This window comes from Prionailurus viverrinus, chromosome D3 (genome assembly GCF_022837055.1).
Source record: "Prionailurus viverrinus isolate Anna chromosome D3, UM_Priviv_1.0, whole genome shotgun sequence".
Taxonomy (NCBI): domain Eukaryota; kingdom Metazoa; phylum Chordata; class Mammalia; order Carnivora; family Felidae; genus Prionailurus; species Prionailurus viverrinus.
Window position 1 is genome coordinate 1300217 of NC_062572.1, and position 24178 is coordinate 1324394.

General features: G+C 65.2%; 1 protein-coding gene across 3 annotated transcripts; it reads right to left on the reverse strand.

The window, feature by feature from the left end:
• Positions 1 to 274: 274 nt before the first annotated feature.
• Positions 275 to 22236, reverse strand: ULK1 (unc-51 like autophagy activating kinase 1). 3 transcript variants are annotated; one of them, XM_047828061.1, is made up of 28 exons: positions 21894 to 22236; positions 21430 to 21522; positions 21305 to 21346; positions 13297 to 13329; positions 12922 to 12958; positions 12048 to 12221; positions 11884 to 11957; positions 11582 to 11683; positions 10604 to 10662; positions 10440 to 10522; positions 10136 to 10186; positions 9797 to 9885; positions 8962 to 9115; positions 8115 to 8175; positions 7890 to 7979; positions 7216 to 7338; positions 6332 to 6480; positions 6122 to 6208; positions 5534 to 5802; positions 4835 to 5028; positions 4431 to 4540; positions 4201 to 4344; positions 3631 to 3824; positions 3376 to 3548; positions 3155 to 3273; positions 2709 to 2866; positions 1885 to 2020; positions 275 to 1804 (listed from the first exon to the last, which is right to left on the reverse strand). In XM_047828061.1, exons 1-28 carry the CDS (start codon positions 22002 to 22004, stop codon positions 1749 to 1751), a joined length of 3165 nt encoding a protein of 1054 aa, XP_047684017.1. In that variant the 5' UTR covers positions 22005 to 22236; the 3' UTR covers positions 275 to 1748. The 3 variants fall into 3 exon arrangements, with proteins under 3 accessions (XP_047684017.1, XP_047684018.1, XP_047684020.1); XM_047828062.1 differs by lacking the exons at positions 12922 to 12958; positions 13297 to 13329; positions 21894 to 22236 and having other exon boundaries at positions 21430 to 21521; XM_047828064.1 differs by lacking the exons at positions 13297 to 13329; positions 21305 to 21346; positions 21430 to 21522; positions 21894 to 22236 and having other exon boundaries at positions 12848 to 12964.
• Positions 22237 to 24178: the final 1942 nt, after the last annotated feature.

The window sequence follows — 24178 nt, forward strand, 5'->3', positions numbered from 1 at the left end:
TGGAGAGGGAGCAGTCCAGCGCTGGTTCCCCTCACAACCCGCACCCCCTCCCGGACCCCCTCAGGGACGAGGACAGGCGGCCCTGGTGCCCCTGGGGATGGACACAGCCTCAAACTCACATCTGCACACCTAAGCCCTGGGGGTCTGTGCCCCAGGCTAAGCCCAGCAGCCAGCACATGCAGGGCCAGACTCCTGTGCTACTGAAGGCCACCCGGAACGCGGTGTGTGACACAACACTAGAGATGGTGACAAATCAACCGTCAGCCACACCCACTCAATTCCAAAGGTTTATTTCCTTAAATCGGTATTACACAATTTAATGCAAATGGGGGGGGGGGTCACACAAAACTCCTTTTAAAGTAGACCAAGAGTCGGGTGCTGTCTTGTAAAGAACAGGATCCGCTGGCAGCCCACGTGGGCACCCACGAGTCCCCTCCCGTGGCACCAGCGTCCCGGTGGCCCGGGTCTCAGCCGACCATAAAGCAATAAATACGAACACGTTCCGTGCAGCGAGGAACAAGTCGCGGGGCTGGTTCTAAGTCCAAGCACAGTGGCAATATTTCAAGTATTGCAAAGAAAGAAACACAAAGATGTCTGTGTCTTGATGTAAGACATTAAACCCCTCACCCAGGGTGCCTGGACTCCGGCAGGCTTCCTCTGCCCTCTCCAGGATATAGACGAGGGGGGCGAGGCAGGGCCGGGCAGGCCAGGAAGACCCCCGGGCTCCCCAGTGGCAGCCAGGACCCAGCCTGGGGTGGGGGTGGGGGAGCTCCACACACGACTTTGGCATCAAAACCCACCGTGAAAGCTGGATGGGAGACTTTGCACAAAACAGCCCCTGGTCAGGCGGGGCGGGGACGGCAGGGGCGGGGCAGGGGCCCACCGTGACAGACACCTCCTACCTCCACCCACGTGTGTGCCGGCAATACCAGGACCCGCCCGTCCTGCCCCACCCTTCCAAAACAAACTACAAATTGTCTTCTTCTGTTAAAAAAAAAGAGCTGCAGAAAAATAAGACACATTTCAGGAGTAAAGTGGAATAGACTTCAACGTCTGTCCTGGGTTCAGAAAGCTTGGTGCTTCGTACTGTCTGTCCCTACAAGAACATTTAAATAAGAGGTCTGTGTCTCCCCGAGAGGGTCCCGGCAGCAGGCACAGCGCACACGCTCGCACACGCTCGCACGACTATGTATATATGTATATATGTATATAGGTATATACACACGCCCCGCAGCAACACGCGGGACTTGGCGGGCAGTCCTGCTCCAGGGCCGCCTGTATAAAGTGCTCCGTGATTCACAAAGCTGGGTGGGTGGTCTTGGGGAAGGAGGGGGACCAGGGGGCCGCACCTTTTCCTGGGTAGAGCGGTCTTGGGGCCTCTGCTCATCCTCCGCGCGGCGGCGGGCATCGGGGCCGCCCGGCGGTCCGGCCACACGCGCCCCCGCTGCCAGCGAGGCGGCCAAGGGAAGTCGTGACTGCTGGCCGGGAGAGCTCTGCTAACCTGCGAGGTGGGGGCCCCGGCCTGGACCGGGGTTGCCCGGGGCCTTCCCAGCACGCCGAAGCCCACCGCGGCAGAGCTCAGGACGCGGACGCGCAGCTCGAGGCCTGGCTCTGCGGGAGCCCCCGACCTTCTCCCGACGCCAGCGAGCAGCACCGAGGCCGCAGGCTTGTCCCTTCAAGCCCGGCCAGCTGGCCGCCCCCAAGCCTGTGGGATCGGCAGGAGATCCGGCCCCTCGGGCACCCCGCAGTCAGGCACAGATGCCGGTCAGCAGTGCGGACAGCCTCCGCTCGATGCACAGCTTGCCTGTGGCGAGGGAGACGCCGTCAGGGGACCCGAGCTGCCCACCTCTCCCCGCCCCTCCGGGGCTGGCCTGCTGCACTCACACTTGGCAACGCTCTCCACGTCCGCCTGGTCGGCGAGGAGGTGCTGCAGCCCCTCCATGAGCAGCAGAGCCTTGTGGTAGCGCTGGACGCAGTCCTCCCGACGGTGGAACATCTCGTCCAGGGCGGCCGACTGCACCTGCTCCGGGGAAGCGGGGGGCTCAGCCCAGCTGCCCTGGCAGCCCCGCACCGGGCCCGGCGGTCCCCAGGACCGTCTGGCACACACATCGGGGGCATGCCATGAGGGCTGCTGGTGCCACTCGGAGGCCCAGACGGGCCCGCGTAGCCCTGCGCCACCAGCCGGCCAACACCGCCCCGAGTAGGCCGGCGCTGGCGGGCAGGGCGCCCCCTTGGCAGGCGTGCTCACTAGTGCCTGCGATGGCCTAACTCACCAGCGGTCACCGCTAGGGAGGGGGAGGCCGACTTCCCCAGACCTTTGTTCAGGCTGCGCACTTATGCTACACAAACGCGTTCTCGCAGGAACCGCCGCCTCCTTGGAGCCCATTCTTTGGAGGCAGAAAGACCCCAAAGCCGCGGAAGCAGAGAAGGCCCAGGCTCCCGCGGCTGCCCCCAGCGGCTTCTCCCGGAGAACACTCACCCACCAAGAAGCTTGAGAACCAGGCCTCTGGCTTCACAGTTGAGGAAACGGAGTCACTCTCACAGAGGGGTGTGGCCAGGAATGCCCCCTGGGCTGCGGAGCCCCGGCACTGGGGCCAAAAGCCAGGCGGGCTCCCGGTGCCAGACCGGGCCCGGAGGGCACCAGCCCAGCACCGACTCATGCCCCACCCCGGCCCCCACGCTGCCGTCGCCCGCCCCACCCGCCCTACCGTCTGCACCGCGTGGCTGAAGATGAGCTTCTCGGCAGTGACGCTCTGGATGCGGTCCAGGAGCCGCTGCTTGTCCAAGAAGAAGCGTTGCAGGCGCAGGCTCAGGCCTTGGCAGGACACCACGCTGGCCTTGTACAGCTCGTTGAGCTTCCGCACCACTGTGGGCAGGCGGGGGGACGGGCACCGCCACCGTCAGCTCAGGCCACCCCCGGGACTGCCGTCGTCCCACCTCCCCGCCCCTCCCTGGGACCACCCGCCCCCCGCCCCCGCTGCTCCCAGGTGACCCCCTCCCACCCACCTCCCCGCCCCTCCCTGGGACCAGCCCCCCACCCCCTGCTGCTCCCAGGTGACCCCCTCCCACCCATCTCCACCTGGCCTCTCCATCCAGGGATTTCCCCGGCCCTCCCGGACCCTCACATGCCCAGTCTCTGGCCTCCAGCACTGACCCTGCTTCACGGTGGACGACAGGCACAGCTTGCCGGCCCGGATCTGGTCGATGGCGGTCTGCAGGCCCGAGGACAGCAGCTCGGCCACCTTCAGGTAGAGCACCAGCTGTTCCGCGAAGCTGGAGGGCGGCACCCGCGTCAGGCGGCTCGGGCTCGGAGACCCCGGCCCCCAGGCCGCCTCCCCCGCTCCCCCAACCCCAGGCCCCGCCAGGCACACCCACCCCCACTCCCGGCTCAGCAGGCTGATCTGGTCGGCCACCACGCTCTCCTGCAGCTGGAAGTCGGGGCCCCCGGCCGCCTCGCCGGCGCTGCCCCGCAGGGCCGCGATCTCCAGGACGTGCTGGACGAAGACGAGAGTGAAGCGCAGGCCGTGCAGGATCTCGGTGTGCTCTTGCTGGGGGGAAGCGGGCAGCTAAGTGGGGGCTGCGACCCACCCCGGCCCCGTCGTCCGTGGGCCTGCCGCACGCGGGGCTCACCTCCATCAGCGTCTCCTCGGGGAGGTCGGGGGCCTCAAAGGTCACAGCCCCCTCCAGGTTGGCGGTGACGGGATCGGCAAAGCTGCGGCAGTGGCCGGGGGCCGGGACCTCCGGGGCCACCTCGCTGCAGGCTCCAGGAGCCAGGTGACGGGCAGAGGAGGAGCCGGCTGAACCCAGGGAGCCGGAGGAGCCCACTGTGGGGACAGGGCCCCAGCTGTGACACTCGCACATGCAGGACGCGCTCCCCACAGCTCCCCGCCAGACCCCTCCCCAACCCCGACTGGGCGCCCCTCCCTCCGGCTGCTGGCCTCAGTTCACATTCGGCAACTCCGTCCACCCTGGCTCCTGCCCCTGCTGCAGGCGGGTCCCCCCCAGTCCAGGAGCCAGAGCTGGGGGCATCTGTGTGGCCCGGGGCTCGCGCACCCAGAGCGCCGCAGAGGCGGGTGCTGTGGGCATTATCCCTGCCCCTCGTGTGAGGATGTCAGAGCCTCAGGCTTCCCGACCCATCCTGACCCATCCACGTGGACCACTCACCCCCTGCAGCCTGGAGGCTCACCACGCAGTCCTCACCTGAGAACACCCTGGCACGGGGGCCCTGGGGCGGTGTGGTCCCACTGGGGGGCGAGCCCACGGTAAACACCACGGGAGATGGGCTGCTGGCGCCCCCAGCACGGGCTCCGGGGTGCAGGGTCCCTCCGAGGCCAGCAGAGGGCGCTGCAAGAGAGAAGACGCGCTCGGGGGGGCCCCGCTGCCGGCGCCCTGCCTCCACCCCCACCGCGGGGCAGCCCCCGCCCACCCACCGATCTCCATAGGCTTCTCCTGCAGGCTGTCCGTGCTCCCCGAGTCAGGGACCTGGGTCCCGAACGCAGCCTTAAGGAGCAGATCGGTGAGGCGCCCGGTACTGAGGGACCTGCGGGGTGAGCAGCGGGGATGAGCCGGCCTGTGGGTCCTTGCCCAGCCAGGGCCTGAGCGCAGCCTGCCGCATCCAGACCTCACGCAGCACTGGTTGCACGTATGCTGGCCCTGCGGTCTTCCACCCACCCTGGAGCAGGCAGCGTCCCCCACCGGACGGACGCGCAGAGTGAGACTCAGAAAGGGTCACAGGGGAAGAGGTGCAGAGCAGGCCGCTCCCCACACACAGGCCTACTCGGGCCTCTCCTCCCTCCCCAGAGAGAACGCGACGGCAGGAGTCCCTCCCGCACACCTGCCAAAGGGGCTCTTGGTGTCCTCGGGGGGCCGCAAGCCAGGGCCCAGCTGCTGCCCCTGGAACGGTCCGGCCTCTGACAGATCGGGCAGCGTCCGGTTCCGAGGCGGTGTCATGACTACGCCCTGCCGGGCCAGGAGCGTCAGCAGGTTCTGGGAGCTGGGGGTCTTGGGGAAGTCGAAGGCAGGCACAGCCTAGGAGGCGCAGACAGGGTGCCGAGAAGGGCCGCCGTGAAGGCATCAGTGGCCCAGAACCCACGTGGCCCCCACCCCCAGGTCTGCACCGCAGACACAAGACCGGCACGTGCGGGAGGAAGCGCAATACCCTCTACGCACGTGCACGTCCCTAGGACCCCCCCACCTCCTGTGGCCGCGCCTCCACGCACGCGCACGCCCCTAGGACCGCCACGGCCGTGCCTACAGGGCCTGGCTGCACCTCACAGAGGAGGGAACTACGGCAAGGGCTGAGGAGAGTAGTTTGCCCAGAGCAGTCCTGGAGCACGTGTGGCACCTTTCACATTTCTGGGCCCAAAGCTCCCCGTTCCCAGGCCCCGTCCCCTGGGAGCCCTGCCAGGCAGGGCACTGACGGCCTGTGCAGGTGCACGGGAAGAGGTCCTCAGTACAGAGCCACCCTCTGAGGTCTTCCTGGGACCGGCCCCTCCCCGCCTCCCTGTCCCCACCGAGCTCCCGGCCCCATTACCTTGGTGGGGGAACCCAGGATGGGGGGCAAGGGGTTCCGCTGCAGGAAGTCAGGCAGCTTGGGCGAGCCTCGCAGGGGCCGGCAGGACTGCAGCACATGGGACGGCTGCGGGGGGCTGGACTGGGGGTGGCCAAACGCGGCCCCCAGCGGGTCCGTGGGGGGCTTGGGCAACTTAGGGCGGACAACGTGCAGGTCAGACAGGTTGGGAGCGCTGTGCAGGCGGCAGCCCAGCCCGGCAGCGTGGGGAGAGTGCTCGGGCACAGAGGAGCCTGGGACAGGACAGGACAAGACCCGGTCACTGCCATGTGGGGGCCACCCAGCCGGGCACACGCCACCACCAAGCAGAAGCGTGTACGTGAGACCCTCAATCTTAACTATCCCCTCCACCCTCACCGCTCCGACGGTGCACAAGGCAGACCGTGTGGTGGGCGCAGAGACTGAATCCCCGAGTGCACCTGTACGGTCTCCAGGCTTGAGCTTGAGATGGTGAAAACCGTCTGGCGGGGCTCCTGCCTTCCCCTAACTGTAAGAAGGGAGGCAGCCCTCGCCGGCTCTGCCCTCCTGCCCCAGGGCCAGGGCCGCACCTACCTGGACGAGGGGATCTCCCGCCCCGCATCTCGGGTGCCTGTGGGGAGGGCGCCCCGCTCCAGCCCGGCCGCTCGGGGATGATTCCAGCTTGAGGAGAGAGGGATCACCAGGGTCACGCCCTGACAGACAGCCAGTCTCCCCACCGCCCCCCCAGCCCGGGGAGGTGCCCAGGCCCGCTTCAGGATCCTCCGCCAGGGCGCCCAGGTTCACCTTGTGGAGATGGTGTGTAGGGCCGGCCCCCGCCCAGGGAAAGCTTTCTGGCCAGGGCAGCTCCGTGCTCGGTGTGGGACGGGGGTGACGGACTGGCCCGGGCAAAGCCCAGGGGGCTGGTGCTGCCCGACCTGCGGATGGCAGAGGACCTGGGGGCACGAGCAGGCATGAAGTGAGGCCCCAGCCACGTGCAGCGAGGGTCACGGCCAGGCCAGATGGCTCGTCCTCCTCCACTCAAATAACGGGCCTCACCAGGAGCCTTCGGGAGGACTGGACCCCTCACCCTCCTGCCTACAGCGATAACTAGGGAGTAGAGACCCCGTGTTTCCTGGGGGCATCCTCACGCCTGAGGTCACAGTCCCTGCCAGGACGACACTGGCCCACAGGGCCTTCTGGGAATTACAAAAGAAAGGCCTTCTCCTGTTGTGCTCACTGGAGTTAGTGAGAAATCAATATCGGGTCTTGTAGGGGCACCTGGGTGGCTCAGTCGGTTGAGTAACCAACTCTCGATTTCGGCTCAGGCCATGATCCCAGGGCCGTGAGACCGAGCCCCAAGTCGGGCTCTGCACTGAGCAGATACTGGGATTCTCACTCTCTCTCCCTCTGGTCCTCTCTCCTGCTCACCTACGGGCTCCATCTCGGTCTTTCTAAGACAAAACACGATAGTGATATCTGCCAGAAAGCTGTCCTAATAAATGTAGGATCTCTGCATGTCCACAATGTAAATTGTGATGGTGAGAGTCACACAGTGCACAGCCTGCACGCCTGTGCATGTGAGACAGCCCTGTAGTGGGATCCTTACTATAGCGCTGTAGGGCATGCCTTGCCGCTAGGGGGAGCCCCTGTAATCACAGAGGTGGGTGGTGAGGGGTGACTAGACTCACCGTGCGGTCTGGTACTGGGTGGGTGACTGCAGATTCTGCTCAATGCGCTGGTAATTATGCACCTGCGTGGGCACTGGGATGGGGACAGACACACCGCACCTGCTGCTGAACACGCCAGCTCGGCTGTGGTAGGGAGAAGCAGGGGGGCGGTCAAGGGAGACAGTGCACCGGGTTGAACCCCAGGCTCAAACATCCTGGGGCAGAGGCCACCCGGGCCACCTGCTTCCCCACCTCTGCATGTGCCCAGCACTGCCACCATTCAGGCAGCAGGAACTGTTCACACCCCACCCCATGCACACTGTGCCCAAGGGGCTTCTGGATGGGACCAGCCACTGGGACATGTGGAAAAAGGCCAGGCAAAGGACAGTGAGGCTGGGCCTGCTCCCGACCTGGGCTCTAGGAACCCGAGCGCACCCAGCCCTGCAGGATGGGCCGGGGTGGTGGCCACACTGGTCCCTAGCAGTCCCCATAGCTCCCCGCTCCCGGGTCTACATCCCTCCGACCACAGCCCCGTCCCGTGGGCCACCACCCATGAGAAGCCCAGTGTCCTCGAGGCCCGAACTGAGACAGGACCTCCAGACTCAAGTGCTATCTACAAAGCCAGACCTGGGCTGGAGGCCCTAACCCTGCCTCTGGGTCACTCCCAACACTGTACCACCCCAGCCTCTGCTCACCCGGAGGGGCTTGGAGAGCTGCTGCAGGGTGGGGAAGGAGAAGGGGTCCGGCCACGGCTCTCCGGGCCAGCCGAGGCCACCAGTGAGCTCCTGGTGGGGACAGAGCACATAGGCGGGACACACCTCAGGCCGACTGGACCCAGGCAGGGCAGAAGAACAACCGGCCGGAGCCAGCTCGTCCGTGTCCCAAAACGGTTAGGGGGCAGCACAGGGCAGGGGGCTTACCCACTACACATCAGGCTGTCCGGTGGGGGCTTGACTCCAGCCACCTCGGCCACCAGGTCACCTGAGGGTGGGAGACGGGGCAGGCTGGGCATCAGGACAAGTGTGCATTCCACCCCCCTGGGCCACCTCACCCACCCCGGCTCCCAGGTGACCCCACACTCAATTCCAGGGAGTGGCTGGAGGCTCCAGGAAGGGCGGCTTCGTGAGGCAAAGTGGGGAGGAAGCCGTGCTCCCAGGTCCCCCTGTGATGTGCACCGGGGACTCCCTCTACCTGACTGGACCTCGGGGCTCTCGAGGGAGACCCTGGGTGCTCTGTGCATACCCCAGCCTTCAGCCAAGCCCAGGCCGGTCACCTCCGGCTCCCAGTCCGGGCCTAAGCCCTCCTCTGGCACCCTGGGTCCCGCATCTGCCCCATCAACCTCTCCAACGGTCCTCCTCGCCTTGCCCAACGTGGGCCCGTTGTCTGACTGACCCAAGTCATGAGATGGCCAAGGGCAGCAAAAGGAAGTGTCAACGTCCAGGGGCACGAGAGGACACCGGGACCCCCGGAGCGGGCTTAGGGAGGGGCCAGGCCTGTCCCAGAGGCCTGAGCCCTGCCTGTGCTCAGAACTGCGCTGGCAGCTCCCTCCTGCGAGCAGGTGCTCTGCATGGCGGGTGGGGGGGAGGGCAGGGCCTGAGCACAGGACTCGGTCCGCACCACCCACTGGTGACCGGCAGGACTTGGCTTGGACTCTCGCCTGGCTGACGCAGTACAGCTCCCAGAACCCACCCTGAGGGCCCACAGGCAGAGAAAGCGTCACGAGCACACGCATGCAAGCTCACAATGAAGCAAACCCTGGCCCCCGACCTGGAAACTGAGCCGGGACCATGACAAAGTCATCTGTGTCGCAGGACGAGTCCTTGCTGCTGCCGCCGGAGCCCCGGGAGCCGTGCAGGAAGCCAGCAGTGTCGGCCGGGGACGTCAGTGTCCTCTGTAGCGGCTGCTGAATGTCCCCGAGGGACTGGGGGTCAGAGGGGAGGCCACTGAGACCCGGCCCCAGGGCCCGGGTGGAAAAGGGGCTGCTGGGCGCCGGGGAAGGGGACGATCCGCTCTCCTCCCCAGGGGGCACCCCTTCTCCCATCGGTTTCTGAAACGCTGTGCCCCCAGCTGGCACGGAGCTCCTGGGGAGACCCCTGTTTCGGTGACACACAGCCCTGCCCCCGCTCCTCCACGGGCCCGCAAAGGCCTGAAAGGGAGGCCGTGCGTGCTCACTATCATAAAGCGTCGAACGTCTGCCTCCTGCACGGCCCTGGCCCCCCAGCTCTGCGCACCCTCGCAGACCTCGCCCCGCCCCCGTGCCGAGGTGCCCGGGACTCCCTGGCGGTCCCCAGGACTCAAGGCCTCCCTGCCCCCGTTCCCGTGAGCGCACACCAGCACTCACGGAGGCCCTGAAGAACACAGACCCACACCTAGCGGGTCAGCCTCTGGGACGCGAGGGCTGGGCGGGGGGAGCGGCTAAAAGGGGTTTTTGCCAGCTTCTCACGCTTCGACGTTTCATCATCAGAACGTGTCTGGCACACCTTGTGTGAGCGGATCAGACAAAACCACAGAAATAACGGCAAGCGTCCCGGCGCCGTTCTGACCCCGGTGGGACATCCACACGCCCCAAACCCCAGGGTCGGGCCCCCCGCGGCTGACTCACCGGGGGGGAGGCCAGGTGCGAGGTGGAGCTGCTGCTGGAGCTGCTGCCGGACCCGGAGCTCGGGTACGAGGGCACGGGCACGGGAGGGGCTGGCGAGGGCACAGGTCAGCGCGCGGGCACCGTCCCCACCCCTCCCTCCCCAGTCCGCCAAGGCCCGCCCAGCGGCAGCAGGTGCACAGCTACCAGCGCACTGAGCGGAACCCGCCGTCGCCCACCCAGAGGACCCGGGCACCGGCAAGGGCAGCCCCAGCTCCTATCCCTCTAAACCTGCCGCACGGAGTCAGCTGTGCGCGAGCCCCCCCACGGCCTTGGGGGCCCCCAGGCCCTCGGGGGACTCACACTTCTTCACAGTGGCACTGGCGTCAAGGAAAGGATGATGGAAGAACTCGTCTGCAGGAAGGAGGGTGGGTGAGTGAGGCGTCTGAGAGCCCTGGCCCCAGGGGCCCCCGGAGGAAAGATGCAACTCCGCGCCACCCGAGACTCCCTCTGGGACCCCGGTCCCGGTCCCGGCCGGCCCCCCACCCGCCCGGGGCTTTCCCGCAGCAAAACCGCGCTTTTCACGGCCCCGTGTTGCCGGGACAGGGACCGTGGGCATCCAGGAGCCCAGGGTGGGGGGCACGCGGCCAGGAGGGCCCTCGCTCACCGAAGTCCATGCGGTCCTTATGATTGCGCTGCAGCAGGGCCAGCAGTAGCTGCCTCAACGGGGCGGACGTCTCCCGGGGGATGCTGCGGCGGGGCCGGGAGACAGCATGATGCGGCTGCCCACCTGGGGCGGGGGGGGGGGAGGGTGGAGGCGAGGGCACTTACGTGGGCACCAGGGTCTTGCTCCTCTCGTAGAAGAGGCGAAGGTCCTGGGGGCTGCTGGCCTGGGGGGGAGGGCAGCATGAGCATCTAGGCCCCCTGGGAGGTCCCCCGGCCAGAGTCGGGGCCCTGGTCCGAACACCACACGCCCTCCAGGCTTCCTGGGACGGGCTCCCCTCCTCCCCCATCCAGGCCGTGGACCACCGGGACCGCACGGGGAGTGTCAGGCGGGCCAGAAGCGAGGTGGCCAGGCCCCTGGTATGACTGGAGATTTGCTTCTTGAAATTAACTACTCCGTGAGCCCCACCCTGGAAAGGACCCCAGAATAAGCCTTCCCCTCCCCACGGGCACTGTGTCCCATGGGGAGCGGCTGGCTGGCACGTATGTGGTCGTCTGTTTGCCCACTGCACACCACTGTGGTGCCAGGCACTGAGCCCAGGACGAGCGTGCAGCCGAGAGCAAGAGAGCACCCCACCTTCCCGGGGCTGATGGCGAGGGACAGGGAGGGGTGCGGGGAGCCAGCGGGCCAGCCTGGGTCACCAGGCACTCAAAGAAGGCTGAGGGGCAAGCTGGCAACAGCGAGAGCTGCCTGGTCAGGCCGTGAAATCCCTGCGGGATCTGCAGCCCGGCCTGGTGGGCTCAGAGCCCTGAGCGCACCCTCTGGAATCCCACCGCCGAGCAGGCTGCCGCTTACCAAACGCGGCGCCCAGCGCCCCGGGGCCTGACGCCAACGCAGTGCATCACGCCAGCACTGGCCCGGGCAGGGGGGCAGGGCACAAGACTTGGCCCAGACACACATGTGGGCACACGGACCACTCTGGAGCCCGCACGCTCCAGCCGCAGCCCTGACGTGACCGTGGCTGCACTGCACTCTCGTGGGGGAAGGCTGCAGGGCAGTAGCCCTTGGCGGCCCAGCCGGGACCCAGAGGGGAACGTCAGGGTGCAAATCAGCAGCCGGCCCGGCCTGACCTGAGGCTCACTCACCTGGAAGGGCGCCTTCCCCGTCAGGCACTGGTACACGATGGTGCCAATGCTCCACAGGTCGGCCTTCCCGTCGTAGTGCTGCGACATGATGACTTCGGGGGCCTGTGGGGTCAACGGTCCAGGTCGGCGCCGGGGGCAAGAAGAGACGTGGCGCCTGGTGACCGGACTGTGTGCCCCGACTGCCACGGGGGTGGTGGGAAAGTGTGGCACAGCCGCTCAGGCCGCCACCCGAGGGGAGGCCACGGCCACGGGAGGGAGCCCGGCCCCGCAGGGGCAGCAGGGGCTGGCGGCGGCCCACCTACCATGTACATGGGAGAGCCGCAGAGCGTGGCCGCCATCATGTTGCTCTGCAGGTACCGGGCGAAACCGAAGTCGGCTGCAGGGGAGGAGGGGCGCGTGAGCAGGGCGGCCGAAGCTCTCGGGCTCCCCGCGCGGCGCCCCGGGCCCCCGCCAGCCCCGGCCTCACCGATCTTGACGCGGATGTTGTTGGGGTTGGCGCGGCGCCCGCCGGGGTTAGACAGCAGGATGTTCTGGGGTTTCAGGTCACGGTGGATGATGCCCTTGCTGTGGAGCAGGCGCATGGCGCCCGCGATCTGCTGCAGGAAGAGCCTGATGGTGTCCTCGCTCAGCGTCCGCATGGCTGCAGGGAGAAGGGGGCGCGGCTCACCCAGGTGCCCAGGGGGAGGGGCTGCCCCCCACCCCCCCAGCACAACGCGCCCCTCCGGGCCCTCCAGGGTGATCCGCAGTGCCTCCTGCAGCGCCCCCGTGACTCACCCGGGGTGGGTCGGGCTCACCGCCTCCAGGGGGCCGGCATCTTCTCCCCATTGACCGCCCAGCCCCTCGGGATCTCGGTGCCACCGCCCCACCCGCCACCAGGTGCTGCTGTCCTAATGCCCTTTCTCAGTTACCACTTGAGCCCCAGGGCCTGCCCTCTGGGGTGAGGGCGTGGGTGACGGCCTACCGCCCTGGGTGGGAAGCCAGGCCTTGCTGGGGGCCCTGCAGCCCAGCTGGCCGAGCGCTTCGGGGACCCTGTAGGGCCGGCGGGGGGGAGGGGGTCGTCGGGAGGCAACGCCTCCCCACAAACCACTTAGGGCCCCGTTCAAGAGGAGCTCTTCCAGACCGAATCTGTCCTTCGAGGCTGTTCCCGACGGCTCCGACCCCGTCTGTGCCCCCAGCGGGGGCCCACCGCCCCTTCTGTCTTCCCCGGCGAGTGCCCCGGGGACCAGGGGACCCGCCACCTCCATCGAGCCCGGGGACCTCGCTCACGTCAGGCCACCTCGCAGGCGAGGCCGGGGTGAGACGGGGCACGCGGCCCTCCCGGCCACGGGGCGTCCGCTCACCGTGTAGATAGTCTGCCAGGTCCCCGCCGTTACAGTACTGCAACAGACCAGTGGCACAGCCCGGTCATCGGTCAGCGGCCCAGCCGGACCCTCCCCCCGCCCCACCCGTCCTCCCCACCACCCTACACCCGCTCCCGTGTGCTGCTGGCCTCCTTGCTGGGCCAGGCGGCCCTCGCGATCCATACTGAAGAGGTCAGTGGAGGCGTTTGACCGCCCCTCAGGCACCTGCCAGGGCCGCCAGGGCTCCTGACATAGTGGCCCTAAGCCTAAGCCCACAGACGTGCAAGCAGCTTCTAACCCCCAGGTGATGAGGTACAGGAGCCAGCAGGGTCCAGCCTCCCCGCCCTCACAGCCGGGCCTGCGGGAGGAACTCACCTCCATGACCAGGTAAACGGAATTGGCCATTTCCTGCAGGACACAGAAGAGGCGATGACAAGTGGAGGGGAGCACTCTCCACCCGGCCCCCCCCCCACCAGTCCCCCAGGAAGCTCGCCTCGGCCTCAGTGAGCCCCAGACGCCCGGCACCTAGGCCCTCAACACCAGCTGGGCTACACGCAAGAGGCCAGCGAGCACGGGCACAGCTGGCCTGGCGGGCCTCAGGGCTGCGGGGTTTCGATTCTGAGGTCATTGCACGTGGGCTTGAATGACAGCAGTGGCAGCCAATCAGAGCACTCCATGTGCCAAGTCGGGGCAGGAGGCTGGGGTCCAGGGAGAGGTGGGGGTGGGTGGGGCGGCGGGGGGACAACCTTCAACTGCCCAGGTCACTGTCAACATCAGGGTCAGGCCCAGCCCTGAGGTTTCAACAGGGCTCAGCTTGACGCCCTACCCAGCCAGCGAAGCACCCAGGTCCCCAGGAAGGACACAGCCAGGGTGCGAGGGCCTCGACCCACAAACCTCAGAAGCCACTCCCGATTCCAGCATCAGAGATGCCAACACACGAGGTCGGCGCCAGCCCACTGAGCCCAGCACAGGCCGGCCTCCGGCTCAGCTCTCAGCCACCCGTGGCCTCGGGTGCCGCTGCCATCCTCAGCAGGGTCCACCCCCACGAGACCGAGGAGCCCAAGGCCCAGGCCAGCGCAGACGGCCCCCACCACCGACCCCAACAGCCGGCACCCACGGGGCCCCGTGCCACCAGCAGAGGCTTCGTCCGCAGGCAGGACACCTCCACCTGGATGCAGCCACTGACATCCCCAAGTCACAGCCAAGTAACGAGGCCCCAGAAGCCAGGTCAGCCAAGCAGGCAGGCTCTTAACCTCTCTGCTGTCCCCAGACAGCCGTCCCCAGCTCTCCCCCAGGCCAGAGCTCTGCCAGCCAGCAGCAAGGCCCCCAGACCTCGGTGCCGGCACACCACTGGGCCTGGGGAGCCACAGCATAAGCCCCTTCTCTGCTCCACACACAACCCCAACTTCCCACCCCCGCACTGTGCAGGGAGGCAAGTCTGTGACCCGGCAGAAGTCCTCCAAGCATTGTGGGGGGAGGCCTGAAGGGGTGCCGGGGAAGGGGCAAGGAAATGGCTCCAAGGACATTTCTAGTGGCCTCTGGGGGGGGGGGGGGCGGGGAGAGCACCTGACAACGATCCAGAGGCCTGACCTCCAGCAGTGGGCCACCACCCCCCACCCCTGCTCAGGTCCCAGGGATGCCCCCCACCCACGCTCGGTGGGACAATGGTCTCCTGGCTCGGCCCCCCTGTGGCCGGGTCGGGGCCTGTGCACAGACTCAAGGTGGGCACAGAGCAGAGGCACAAGCTGCCGTTCTGGGTGACACCCCACGTTGAGGTCAGTACCCCCCAAACGAGAAGCCCCCGCAGAGCTGCAACGGAGGGCTGTGTGTCCAGGGCAAGGACAACCCTGGGGGACGGCTGGGTAGCAGGGCTGTACCCGCAGAGTGAGACCAACACTGAAGCCCCTCGGGACCTGTTCCAAGCACGCCCCACCCCTCGCTCCCAGGCCTGTCACTGGGAGGGCGGGGCTCTCCCCACAGACAGGCAGGTCCTTCCAAGCCAGCTGCAGGGGAGAGATAACCCCCGGCAACTACAGGGAGTCTCAGGCACACACAGGGGCGGGGCGGGACACGGAGACCAGGACGGAGGCAGCCAGGTGGGCAGGGACTGGCGGCCAGGAGGGGTGGGAAGCTTCCAGGCACAGGACCCTGCAGAGGGCTGAGGGAGGGGCTAGATGGCATCACTCAGGCCACCTGCTCCCTGCCTGCCATCACCCTGACCGTAGCCACCTCCGCTGCCTGCCGGGCGTGCTCCAGTTACTACTGACCAGTGAACTCCGGGGACACTGTGAACACTCTGGTCTTGAGTAGCCCAGAGAAGCCAAGTGCCCTGCCCCGGGCCACACAGCAGAGCTGAGACTCAGGCCCAGGCCCCTTCAGCTCTCAGAACAGCCCCAAACTCACCCACCGACCGAGGACAGGCAGGGCCAAAGTGCCGGGCAATACAGAGACACAGCATCGGTTCCCCCCAGGTGTCCCCAGGGAGTGACCCACCAGGACCGGCAGGAATGCCAGGGCTATGCGGGAGCAGTAGGTGTAGACCCCTGGCCAGCCCACCTCCCCTCTCCAAATCTGGGAGTGCCCCAGAACCCGCAACTACCTCCCCTGGAAAGAAGGTCCCCTCAGCAGAAGTCACAACGAGTCCACCCGGTGCCTGAGACCCTAGGACACCAGCACAGGGCAAGCGTCCAACTGTGATGGCAGGGGCCCTCCCTCCAAAGACCCTACCCCCCGGGCCCTGGGTCCCCTGGCCGCTGCCCACCCCAGGCATGCCCCATCCCCACGGGTCACAGCTTGTCACCTCCCCGGAGGCCTCTTTTCCCGAGACCACTCTGAAGCCTTCCTGGGGCTCACGGAGCCTCAGGGAACAAGTCAGGGAGCGGCAGGCCAGAGTGAGGCCTAGGTTCCTCCTCCCCCTCTGATCTTTGTCCCTCTGCCCTTGGCCGGGAGTCAGCCTCATCCCCAGCGGGCCCTCCCAGGCAGGGGGCACAGAGGGCCGGCGGGGAGAGAGCACAGTGGGGCTGGGGCCCAGGGCGGGGCACCAACCCAACCTCACCGTGGGACATTCAGGCTCGGGTGACCCAGGAGAGCCACATCGGAGTCTCCCAACACCCTGGGACAGACGACAGCTTCAGACCAGCCCCTTCCTGCTGGAATCTGTCCCCTCACCTGGGAGGTGGGCCCTCAGAGGCCTGTGACACCCTAACCGCACGGGCTGGCGCAGGCCGGGCCACTTCCCCGGCGAGGCCCGGAAACACGCCCAGGCCTGGAAGCTTGTTCTCGGCCTGCCTCTGGGCCAACACCAAGCCAGGTCCCAGGAGAGCCCAGCGGCACGGTCGCTGGCCCTGACAGGGACCAGGAGATGGTGCAGCCAGCAGGCTTCCCGGCCCCCGGGTGGGGCGCTTCTGCAGACAGGCTCTGTGCCCAGGCCCCCGTCCAGGCCAGTCACTGCTGGGGGCCCGTCGGCGGGCCGGGAGGGGTCAGCGCCGCCTCAGTGGCCACAGCCGGCCTGCCCCTGTCCACCCAGCACAACCCAAACGGGCCTCGAGCCCCACTGCTGCTGGCCTCCACACAGGCTAAGTTTGGCTTTCCCCAGCTCCCTGGGGGTGAACAGAGACCACCTAGGCTCCAGGCACCAAGCCACCTCCCTGGGGTCAGTCTAGACTCGGGCCCCACACTTGAAAAGACTGGGAGCGCTGCCCGCGGCTCCAGATGACTGCCGCATCCCAGAGAGAGCTCACCTCTGGGGAGGCAGGTGCAAATTACTGGCGTGTTCTCATCTTCAGGTTGGTTCTGGGAGACCCGTTATCCCGTTGATACAGAAATATAAACGTGGGGCCCCGGGGCCAGGGGGAAGGGCTCCATAGGTTAAGGGTCCAACTTCAGCTCAGGTCTTGAGCCGGTTCGTGAGTTCAAGCCCCACACCAGGCTCTCTGTCAGCACGGAGCGTACTTTAGATCCTCTCTCCCCCTTTCTCACTGCCCCTCCCCTGCTCATTCTCTCTCTCCCCCCCACCAAAAAAAAACCCCTAAGCTTGAAAAAAAAGAAAAGAAAGAAACATAAACGTGGCCAAGGCACGGGCCTGCCAGACCCCATGTCCACACCGGGTGCCCTCACTGCTCCGCGGCCAGCTGCTGCCCTAGGCCAAGGCAGGTCCCGCCCACCTCACAGCCCACCCGAGGGAAGGAAACAGGACACACAGGGGTCCCGCAACCCTGCCCCATGTGGCTGGGGTGGGCAGGGCTGAGCAGGACACGGAGTCCTGACTACCTCTCTGTGCAGTCCCAAAAAAGGGGGCGAGGGTCCCCAGGCTGAGGTGCGAGGGAGACGAAACAGAGCCCTCTCCCGCCCCTGCCAGGGTCCCACAGGCCCTGGAGCCAAGCCAGGCGTCCTGAGCAGCCTGGCACGGGCATCCAGGCACGTAGGAGGCCACCCCGCCATGGGGCGCTAAGGTGCTTTGCTTAATAGGATCCCAACTCCCTGCCTGGGCTGGGCCGGGTGGGTGGGCCGGCGCTGACCTAGTTACCTCCTCAGGGGCCAGCCGTCCCCGCTCAGGAAGGTGGTCAAAGCCCGGGGGAGCCAGAACAGAGCCGCCCCCGGGGTTCTGCCAGACAGCGACCAGAAGGGAAGGATGCCCAGCCCCCCCTCCTTCCTCGGGGGAGCCTCCCCGGCTGCCCATTGTGTGCGGGCAGCTCCCTGGAGGCACCTGCCCCCCCCTCCCTTCCTCCCAGCGCTGGGACCGCCCCCCCACTCGGAAATGCCGGGGGACACTCAGGGCAGGGGGGTGTGAGCCGGCCCGATCCCCGGAGAACAGTGAACACACACCGCTGGGGGCCACCAAGCCCTGGCCGCGGCACACCCAGTGAGCCCACGGACACGCCACGCGTGTGCCAGCAGCAGCTGTGCTCCAGGGCACCGACCAGGCGGCTGGCCGTGGGATCCAGCGCAGGCACCAGGGCCCCAGCGGCCAGCGCGGCGCTGAGAGCACACAGGCAGAGAGGGGTCCCTGCGAATGGCAGGGCCACGGGACCCACAGCAGGGAGAAGCTCGGGGGCCGGGTCCCTGGGGCCAGCACACTCTATCTCTTACCTCACCTAGGAGTCCCGCCCAATGCTGCATAAAGCATAATAATCTGAGTTTCCTACTGCCCAGGATGTATTATGCTTCACAATTTTAAGTTAAAAAAAAAATCGGTAAAACAGCAATAACACAAGTTTGCAAGCATTTCCAGAACTGCCCAGACCCTCAGGCCTACTCACAGGCCCTAACCTTGGGGGCTGATGCCAAGGGGCACCCACAAGGCCCGCACCCTGCCCCAGGGGCCCTGGAGCCTCTCAGAGAGCAGACGGCAAGGCTGAGGACTGGCAGTGTCCTGAAAGGCACTAAAGTAAAGCAGGACAGAGGTGCCTACCGGCCACACGTCAGCAGGAGGTGGGACGGCTGTCCGCAGCTGGGTGGCCTGGGTGAGTGAGTCACGTCCAGCTGTGGGAACCAGCCGCCTTGGGAGGGCAAGGCCTGTAGCCATCAGCCCTCCTCCTGGGGCATGCTTGGCAGGGCTGGTCCCGGCGGGTGGCACAGTCCTATATCCTGACTCCTGCAACGGCCACCCTCCCCGGGCAAGAGCACGTCCAGATACCATAGATCACTCAGGTGCGGCCTCAATGGAAGGCCCCAGGCGCCGGGCTGCAGCTGCCTCTGCATGGTCAGCGGTGTTTCAGAACAGAGTACAGTCCAAAGCTCCCTCCCCCCCACCCCACCCACATCAGCCTGACAAATGTCCCTATTCCATAAGGACCACAAACAAAACTACAACCTGAGAGAATGTAATCAATCACAAAGGGCTTTCCTTAATATATAAAGAGCTCCTACAAGTCAATATTTACATGGCACCTGTTATACGGCAGCCACAGATCTAGGCACCTGACGTAAACTGACCCAGGTTCTCATCACAACCACCCTAGGACGCAGGTGTACGGTCATGTCCCATTTTACAGGTAACGCTGAGACGCCAAGAGGCCGACGAGCCTGCCCAAGCTAAGTCACACAAAGTACATCGAGGAGCTGGGCTCAGGGAAGGCAATATGGCTGGGGGCCGGCCGGTCGTTAAGCACAGTGCCATCCAACCTCAGTGATTAAAGGCCAACAGGGATCATGCGTAGGACACACGTCGTCCTAATACACACGTCGGGCTGCTGAGCCTCACGCACAAGTGAACACACAAGGACATGTCATTTTCCACCAGGATGCAAGTCTGATAACCACCCCCCTGGCAAGGATGTGGGGAGACCGGCCCTTCTGAATGCAGCACCGTGTCCAGGCCCACCTCTGGGGACCGCAATCTGACAACTGTCCCAAACCAGAAGCACGTGTCCCCCCTTACCCAGGACTCCTGTCCAGGAACCCATGCTACAGATACACACGTGGCCGGAAGTGAGGGCAAGGCCAGTCTCTCCCACACTGCTGACGTGTCAGAATCCCGGAAAAACTACCCGTGCCCTCAGCTGGGGTTGGGCAAAGTCAGCCCTGCAATGTGGGGCGATCGTACCAATGTGACCGCAAGGAACACCCACGGACACAACTGGAACAGCAAGTGTGCACACAGATGCGAGCACAACGCCATCGTCTCTAACACAGCAAGAGATGGATGCCCAGAGGGGTTAAGATACTTGCCAAGGACCCACAGCTAGTTTAAGGGGCAGAGCCAGGACTGAAGTAGGTCATCCAGCTTCAGCGTGTGAGCTTAGGGTCAGTAACCTCGCAGGAGTTCAGGGGGAATTTTCTTGGGAGAAGGGTGTAATTCTCACACACATTGGGACACTGTGGAGTGACAAAGATCCTTCCCTGAGATACCCACAGACCGTGGACGCTGTGGTGGCACAGGGGCTTGTAAGAACGTGTTTCTGTCCCTGGAGAGATCCAGAAACAACCAGTATGGGCGGGGGGGGGGGGGGGTGCCTCCGGGGTAAGATGGGGGTCAACAGGGAAAGGGGTTACCTTTTTCCAAGTCCGCTTTATAATCTTTTCTTTTTAGCTAAGTTATCTATTACCTAGTTTTAAAAGCCCATTTTTTCTCGGGTCCCATGTGTCTCAGTGGAGTCCACGGACTCAGAGGGCCAGCCCACACCCCGGGGGTGAGGGCAGAGGCCAGGCCCCGGGGGGTGGGGGGGCCACACGGGCCTCCGAGCGAGCGCCTCCTCCAAGCAGGGGAGCTGACTCACTGCCAGCAAGAGAGGAAGCGTTGCCCACAAGCAGGTGTGCGGTGCGGCCGGGATGGGGAAGGAAGGAGGGCGGGGGCTCCAGGAGGGGGAGGACAGGGAAAGGTGTGAGGCGGAGAAGGCAGGGGGGCCGCTCTCCTGGCCCCAGGACACAGTGTCTCTGTGCCCAGTGCCCGGCTTCCAGGTACTTGCTGTCACACTGGACCCGTGCCCTGCCCGTCACCTCACATCACGCCACAGCCCCCAAGGCCACGGCCCAGCTCTGAAGGGGGAGGGGGAGAGCAGGGGAGGAGGGAGGAGGCCACCAAAACACAGACAGCCGGGCTGGGAACTTCCCCTCAGCCAGGGGCTGGTCCCGTGGCCTCCGTAAACAGGTTTCAAAATCATTAGTCAGCACTTTGGCCCGCAGATCTGCGGCCTCAGGTTCCCCGTCCCCAAACTGGGTGTCCAGGGTCCTGGACGCTCGCCGAAGCGGGGCCCCACCTCGGGCCCTGGGGACCTGGGGGCGGTGAGGAAACCCGGCTGAGGCCTCCTGAGCCCGCTGGGCCTGACCGCCTCCCAGCCGCTGCTGCTCGGGCCTGGGCTGTCTGGCCCCAACTGCCAGCAAGAAGGAATCTCCCTCGGCCCCTCCCCTCCCCCAGCCTGACGCAGGAAGAGACTGGCCAATGCCCTGCCGCTGGAGCAATGTCAACAAACAACCAGCCGGCCCAGACAGGTGGGCCAGGCCGGCAGGACTGCCCTGCCCCGGGCCTGCCTACGCCGAGGACAGGACCCATGGTCAGGGCCACAGGGCCAGACAGCCCCTGAGGGCTGTGCAGTAGCTAGCCAGACCTCGGACAGTCAGAGTAACTCCAACGGGGGTGCTCCCTGGTGCCTGTGGCAGTCAGGCAGCCGGGGGCGGTGGGGCCCTCCCAACGTGCCCTGAGAAGCCCGGGCCCAGAACTGGGCCGAGAATGGAGAATCAAGTCTCCAGAGTCCTGGGCAGGCCAGACAGAGATGTATACACACAGGTGCTCAGCTCCTTCTCCCGACATGAGACACCGGACTAGAACCTTCCACCACTGACCAGGGTCTCCAGCACTTGGCTGGTCTAGGACCAGGCTGTGCCCAGGCCAGCCTGGGAGGGTAGCGTACCCCCTCCCCACCGAGAATGCAGCCTGGAGCCTTACCTGGAAGTCATACAAAGCCACGATGTTTTCATGTTTCAATTCCTAGGACAGAAACCCAAGTTTCTTATGACCAAGGCAGGCTCACCCAGCACCCTCTTCCCCTATCACTTCCAACACCCGCTCACCTTGAGGATCTTGATTTCCTTCCCCAGCAGTGTCTGGGACTTGGCCAGATTCTTCTTGTTGATGCACTTGACTGCGACCTCCAGGTCGTGCTTCTGAAAACCAAGCGTAAAGGTTCCTCAGGGGCCAGGAATCCCAGAACCATAGAAGGCCACCCCCAGGCCAGGTAAGCACCTGGGGGGATTCCGGTGCCGCTGGCGAGGCCCCTGGTGTGGGATCGGAATGAGGTGTCCGGGAGATGTAAGGGCGAGGGAGCCCCGGATGTGGACATGGGGATGAAGGGCCCGTGGAGTGGGGTGGGCATAAGAATCCGCGGGTCTGGGGCGGGGCCCGGGGGGCCCGGGGCGTGGGGCGGGGACAAGAGCGTCGCGGGGTGTGGGGCGGGGACGGGGGTCCCAGGTGTGCGGCGGGGAGGAGGGGTCTCCCCGCCGCCGGGCCTCGGACCGGGCCTGCCGGTGCCCCTCACCTCCCGGTGGCGCCCCTTGAAGACCACAGCGAAGGCGCCGTGCCCTATCAGGTCCTTGCGCGAGAACTCGAACTTGCCCACGGCCTCCAGGCCGCCGCGGCCGGGCTCCATGGCGCGGGCGGGCGGCTCAGGCGGCGGCGCGGGCCGGGGGCGGCGGGCGGGGGGCGCGCCCCATCGGGCAGGCCGGGCCCGCCTCCAGCCCCGCAGGCCGCTCGGGGGGGCGCTCGCAGCCCGGGCCGCTGATGAGGATCCCTCCCCGGCTCCGACTCGGGCTCGGATTCGGGGTCCGGCTCGGACTCCGGCGGGGAAACAAAAGAGCCGCGGCCGCCGGGCCTCTGAGCCTGAGACGCCGGCGCAGGCGCAGTGCGCTCCGAGAGGCGGAACACGGGGCGGGGCCTGGCGGGGCGGCCGCGCTCAGTGGGCTGCGGGACTGGGGGCGGGGCGGCGCCTTGTGGGGGCGGGGCCTGGCGGGGAGGCCGCGCTCAGTGGACGGTGGGGCGGGGCGGGACCTGGCGGGGGCGGGGCTTGAGCGGGCCCGGGGCGGAGCCAGCACTGGACTCGCCCCTTGTGGGGGGCTGCAGGGGGAACTTGGAAGGGGAAGGGAGACCGTGCCCTACGTCCCTCGCCGGCTGCCTCCTGTCTGCACAGGCACATTAATAGCTGGACGTGCCATGTGTAGCCCCCAGGGCTAGGGGCTGCATTGAATAAATTCTTAGAGGGTCACCTGGCCGTTTCAGTCTGTAGAGCACGTGACTCTTGCTCTCAGGGTCATGAGTTCAAGCACCATGTTGGGCATAGAGCTTGAAAAATAATAAAAATGAAATAAAATTAGTAAAAAAGAAAGAAAAGACAAATTCTTAGAGAAGGGCTGCTTTACAGGTGATGCATTTTAAATCATATTGTTTCATAACACATTGTCTGCCAAATGGAACCAAGACACAGGAAATCGGAGGGAAAGTTTAGATAAATCATTTCATGGGGATAATACACAGCAGATTCTCAGACACAGCGCTAAATATACGTGTACTTACGTGTAAAGTGCTCCAAAGTTTATAATTAACATGCAAAACAGTGAACTGGGCTATTAGTTGTCATTTTAGAAAATCGCTGGAAGGGGGTGGATATACCAGACCTCCACGTGTGGACAACCATATATACGTACGTACCTGTATGTACCACATAGTGCTAGGTTACATATGCATGTGTAATATATAGCGTAGTGGCTAAGCCCTGGCTGACCATGAGCCAGTCTTTCCGTATATATTCATTCATGTATTCCTTACAACGATTCCATGAGGTACTTGCTATTATAGCACCATTTTACAGATGAGAGCATTGAGGCCCAGAGAAATTAGGTGATGTGCCCAAGCAGGGCAAAGAGCCAGATTCTCACACAGGAAACTGTTAACAGTGGCTGCTTCGGGAAGGGTCAAAGTGATGAAGGAGCATACGGCAAGCCGGCAAGCCGAGAGCAAGCAGGACCTAGCAACACCCGCCCCGCCCCCCTCAGGTGGGACCTGTGTGACAATCCCCTGGCACTCCTGGCTGTCCAAGGACAAAGGAAAGGACAGAAAACAAATGGTTAAACTGATAGCCTCTCCATCAGTTTACAAACATCTTACTAATATCTGGAGAAAAGGGCCATCTTATCAATAGCCTAACATCCAGGAACTTAGTACTGTCTTAATGCTAATGCTTTGCTAGAAGGAAAACAGCCTTAGCTTGACAACAGCCAGGCCTCCAGTGATCTGTGGGTCTCCTTCAGCCTACGGAATCCCTTTAAGAAACTTCCCCTTGACTTTTCCTCCCTCAGGTTCATAGGATGTAACGTCACCCCCCACAACCCCAGTGCAGCTCTTCCTGCCCACGGGTCCTGTCCCTGAGCTTCAATAAAATCACCTTTTTACACCAAAGACGTCTTCAGCACAGAGCCTGATACAGGACTCGAACTCACGAACCCTGAGATCAAGACCTGAGCCGAAGTCGGACACTCAACCCACTGGGCCACCCAGGTGCCACTAGGGTGAAATATCCTCATGCTCAGCTACTGCTTTTGTGAATGCAGAGTACCCACAACCCCCTCACTGCCCTCAGCCTGCAGTAATGGCCCTGGGTGGTCGCACCAGCCTGCGGATGCTTCCAACAGGCAGCCCCCCCCCACCCCCCGCTGCCTTCACAGAGCCACCCAGCAGCTATACTTCCTGCTCCCCTGGAAGGAATCCCACTTAGCATCTCCTGGAAACCCTGGGCCTGCACCCAGGCCCTTCTCCAGGCCCCAGGACACA

Bases quoted from the DNA above. Each gene is read 5' to 3' on its own strand.
- ULK1 (XM_047828061.1), bottom strand. From the start codon at position 22,004: ATGGAGCCCGGCCGCGGCGGCCTGGAGGCCGTGGGCAAGTTCGAGTTC. The intron at 7,339-7,889 runs GTGAGCAGAGGC...TCCCTACCACAG, and splicing joins AGCTCTCCAAGCCCCTCCGG to CCGAGCTGGCGTGTTCAGCA. The intron at 5,029-5,533 runs GTAATGGGGCCG...TGCGCCTCCTAG, and splicing joins TCCTGGGTTCCCCCACCAAG to GCTGTGCCTGCCTTCGACTT.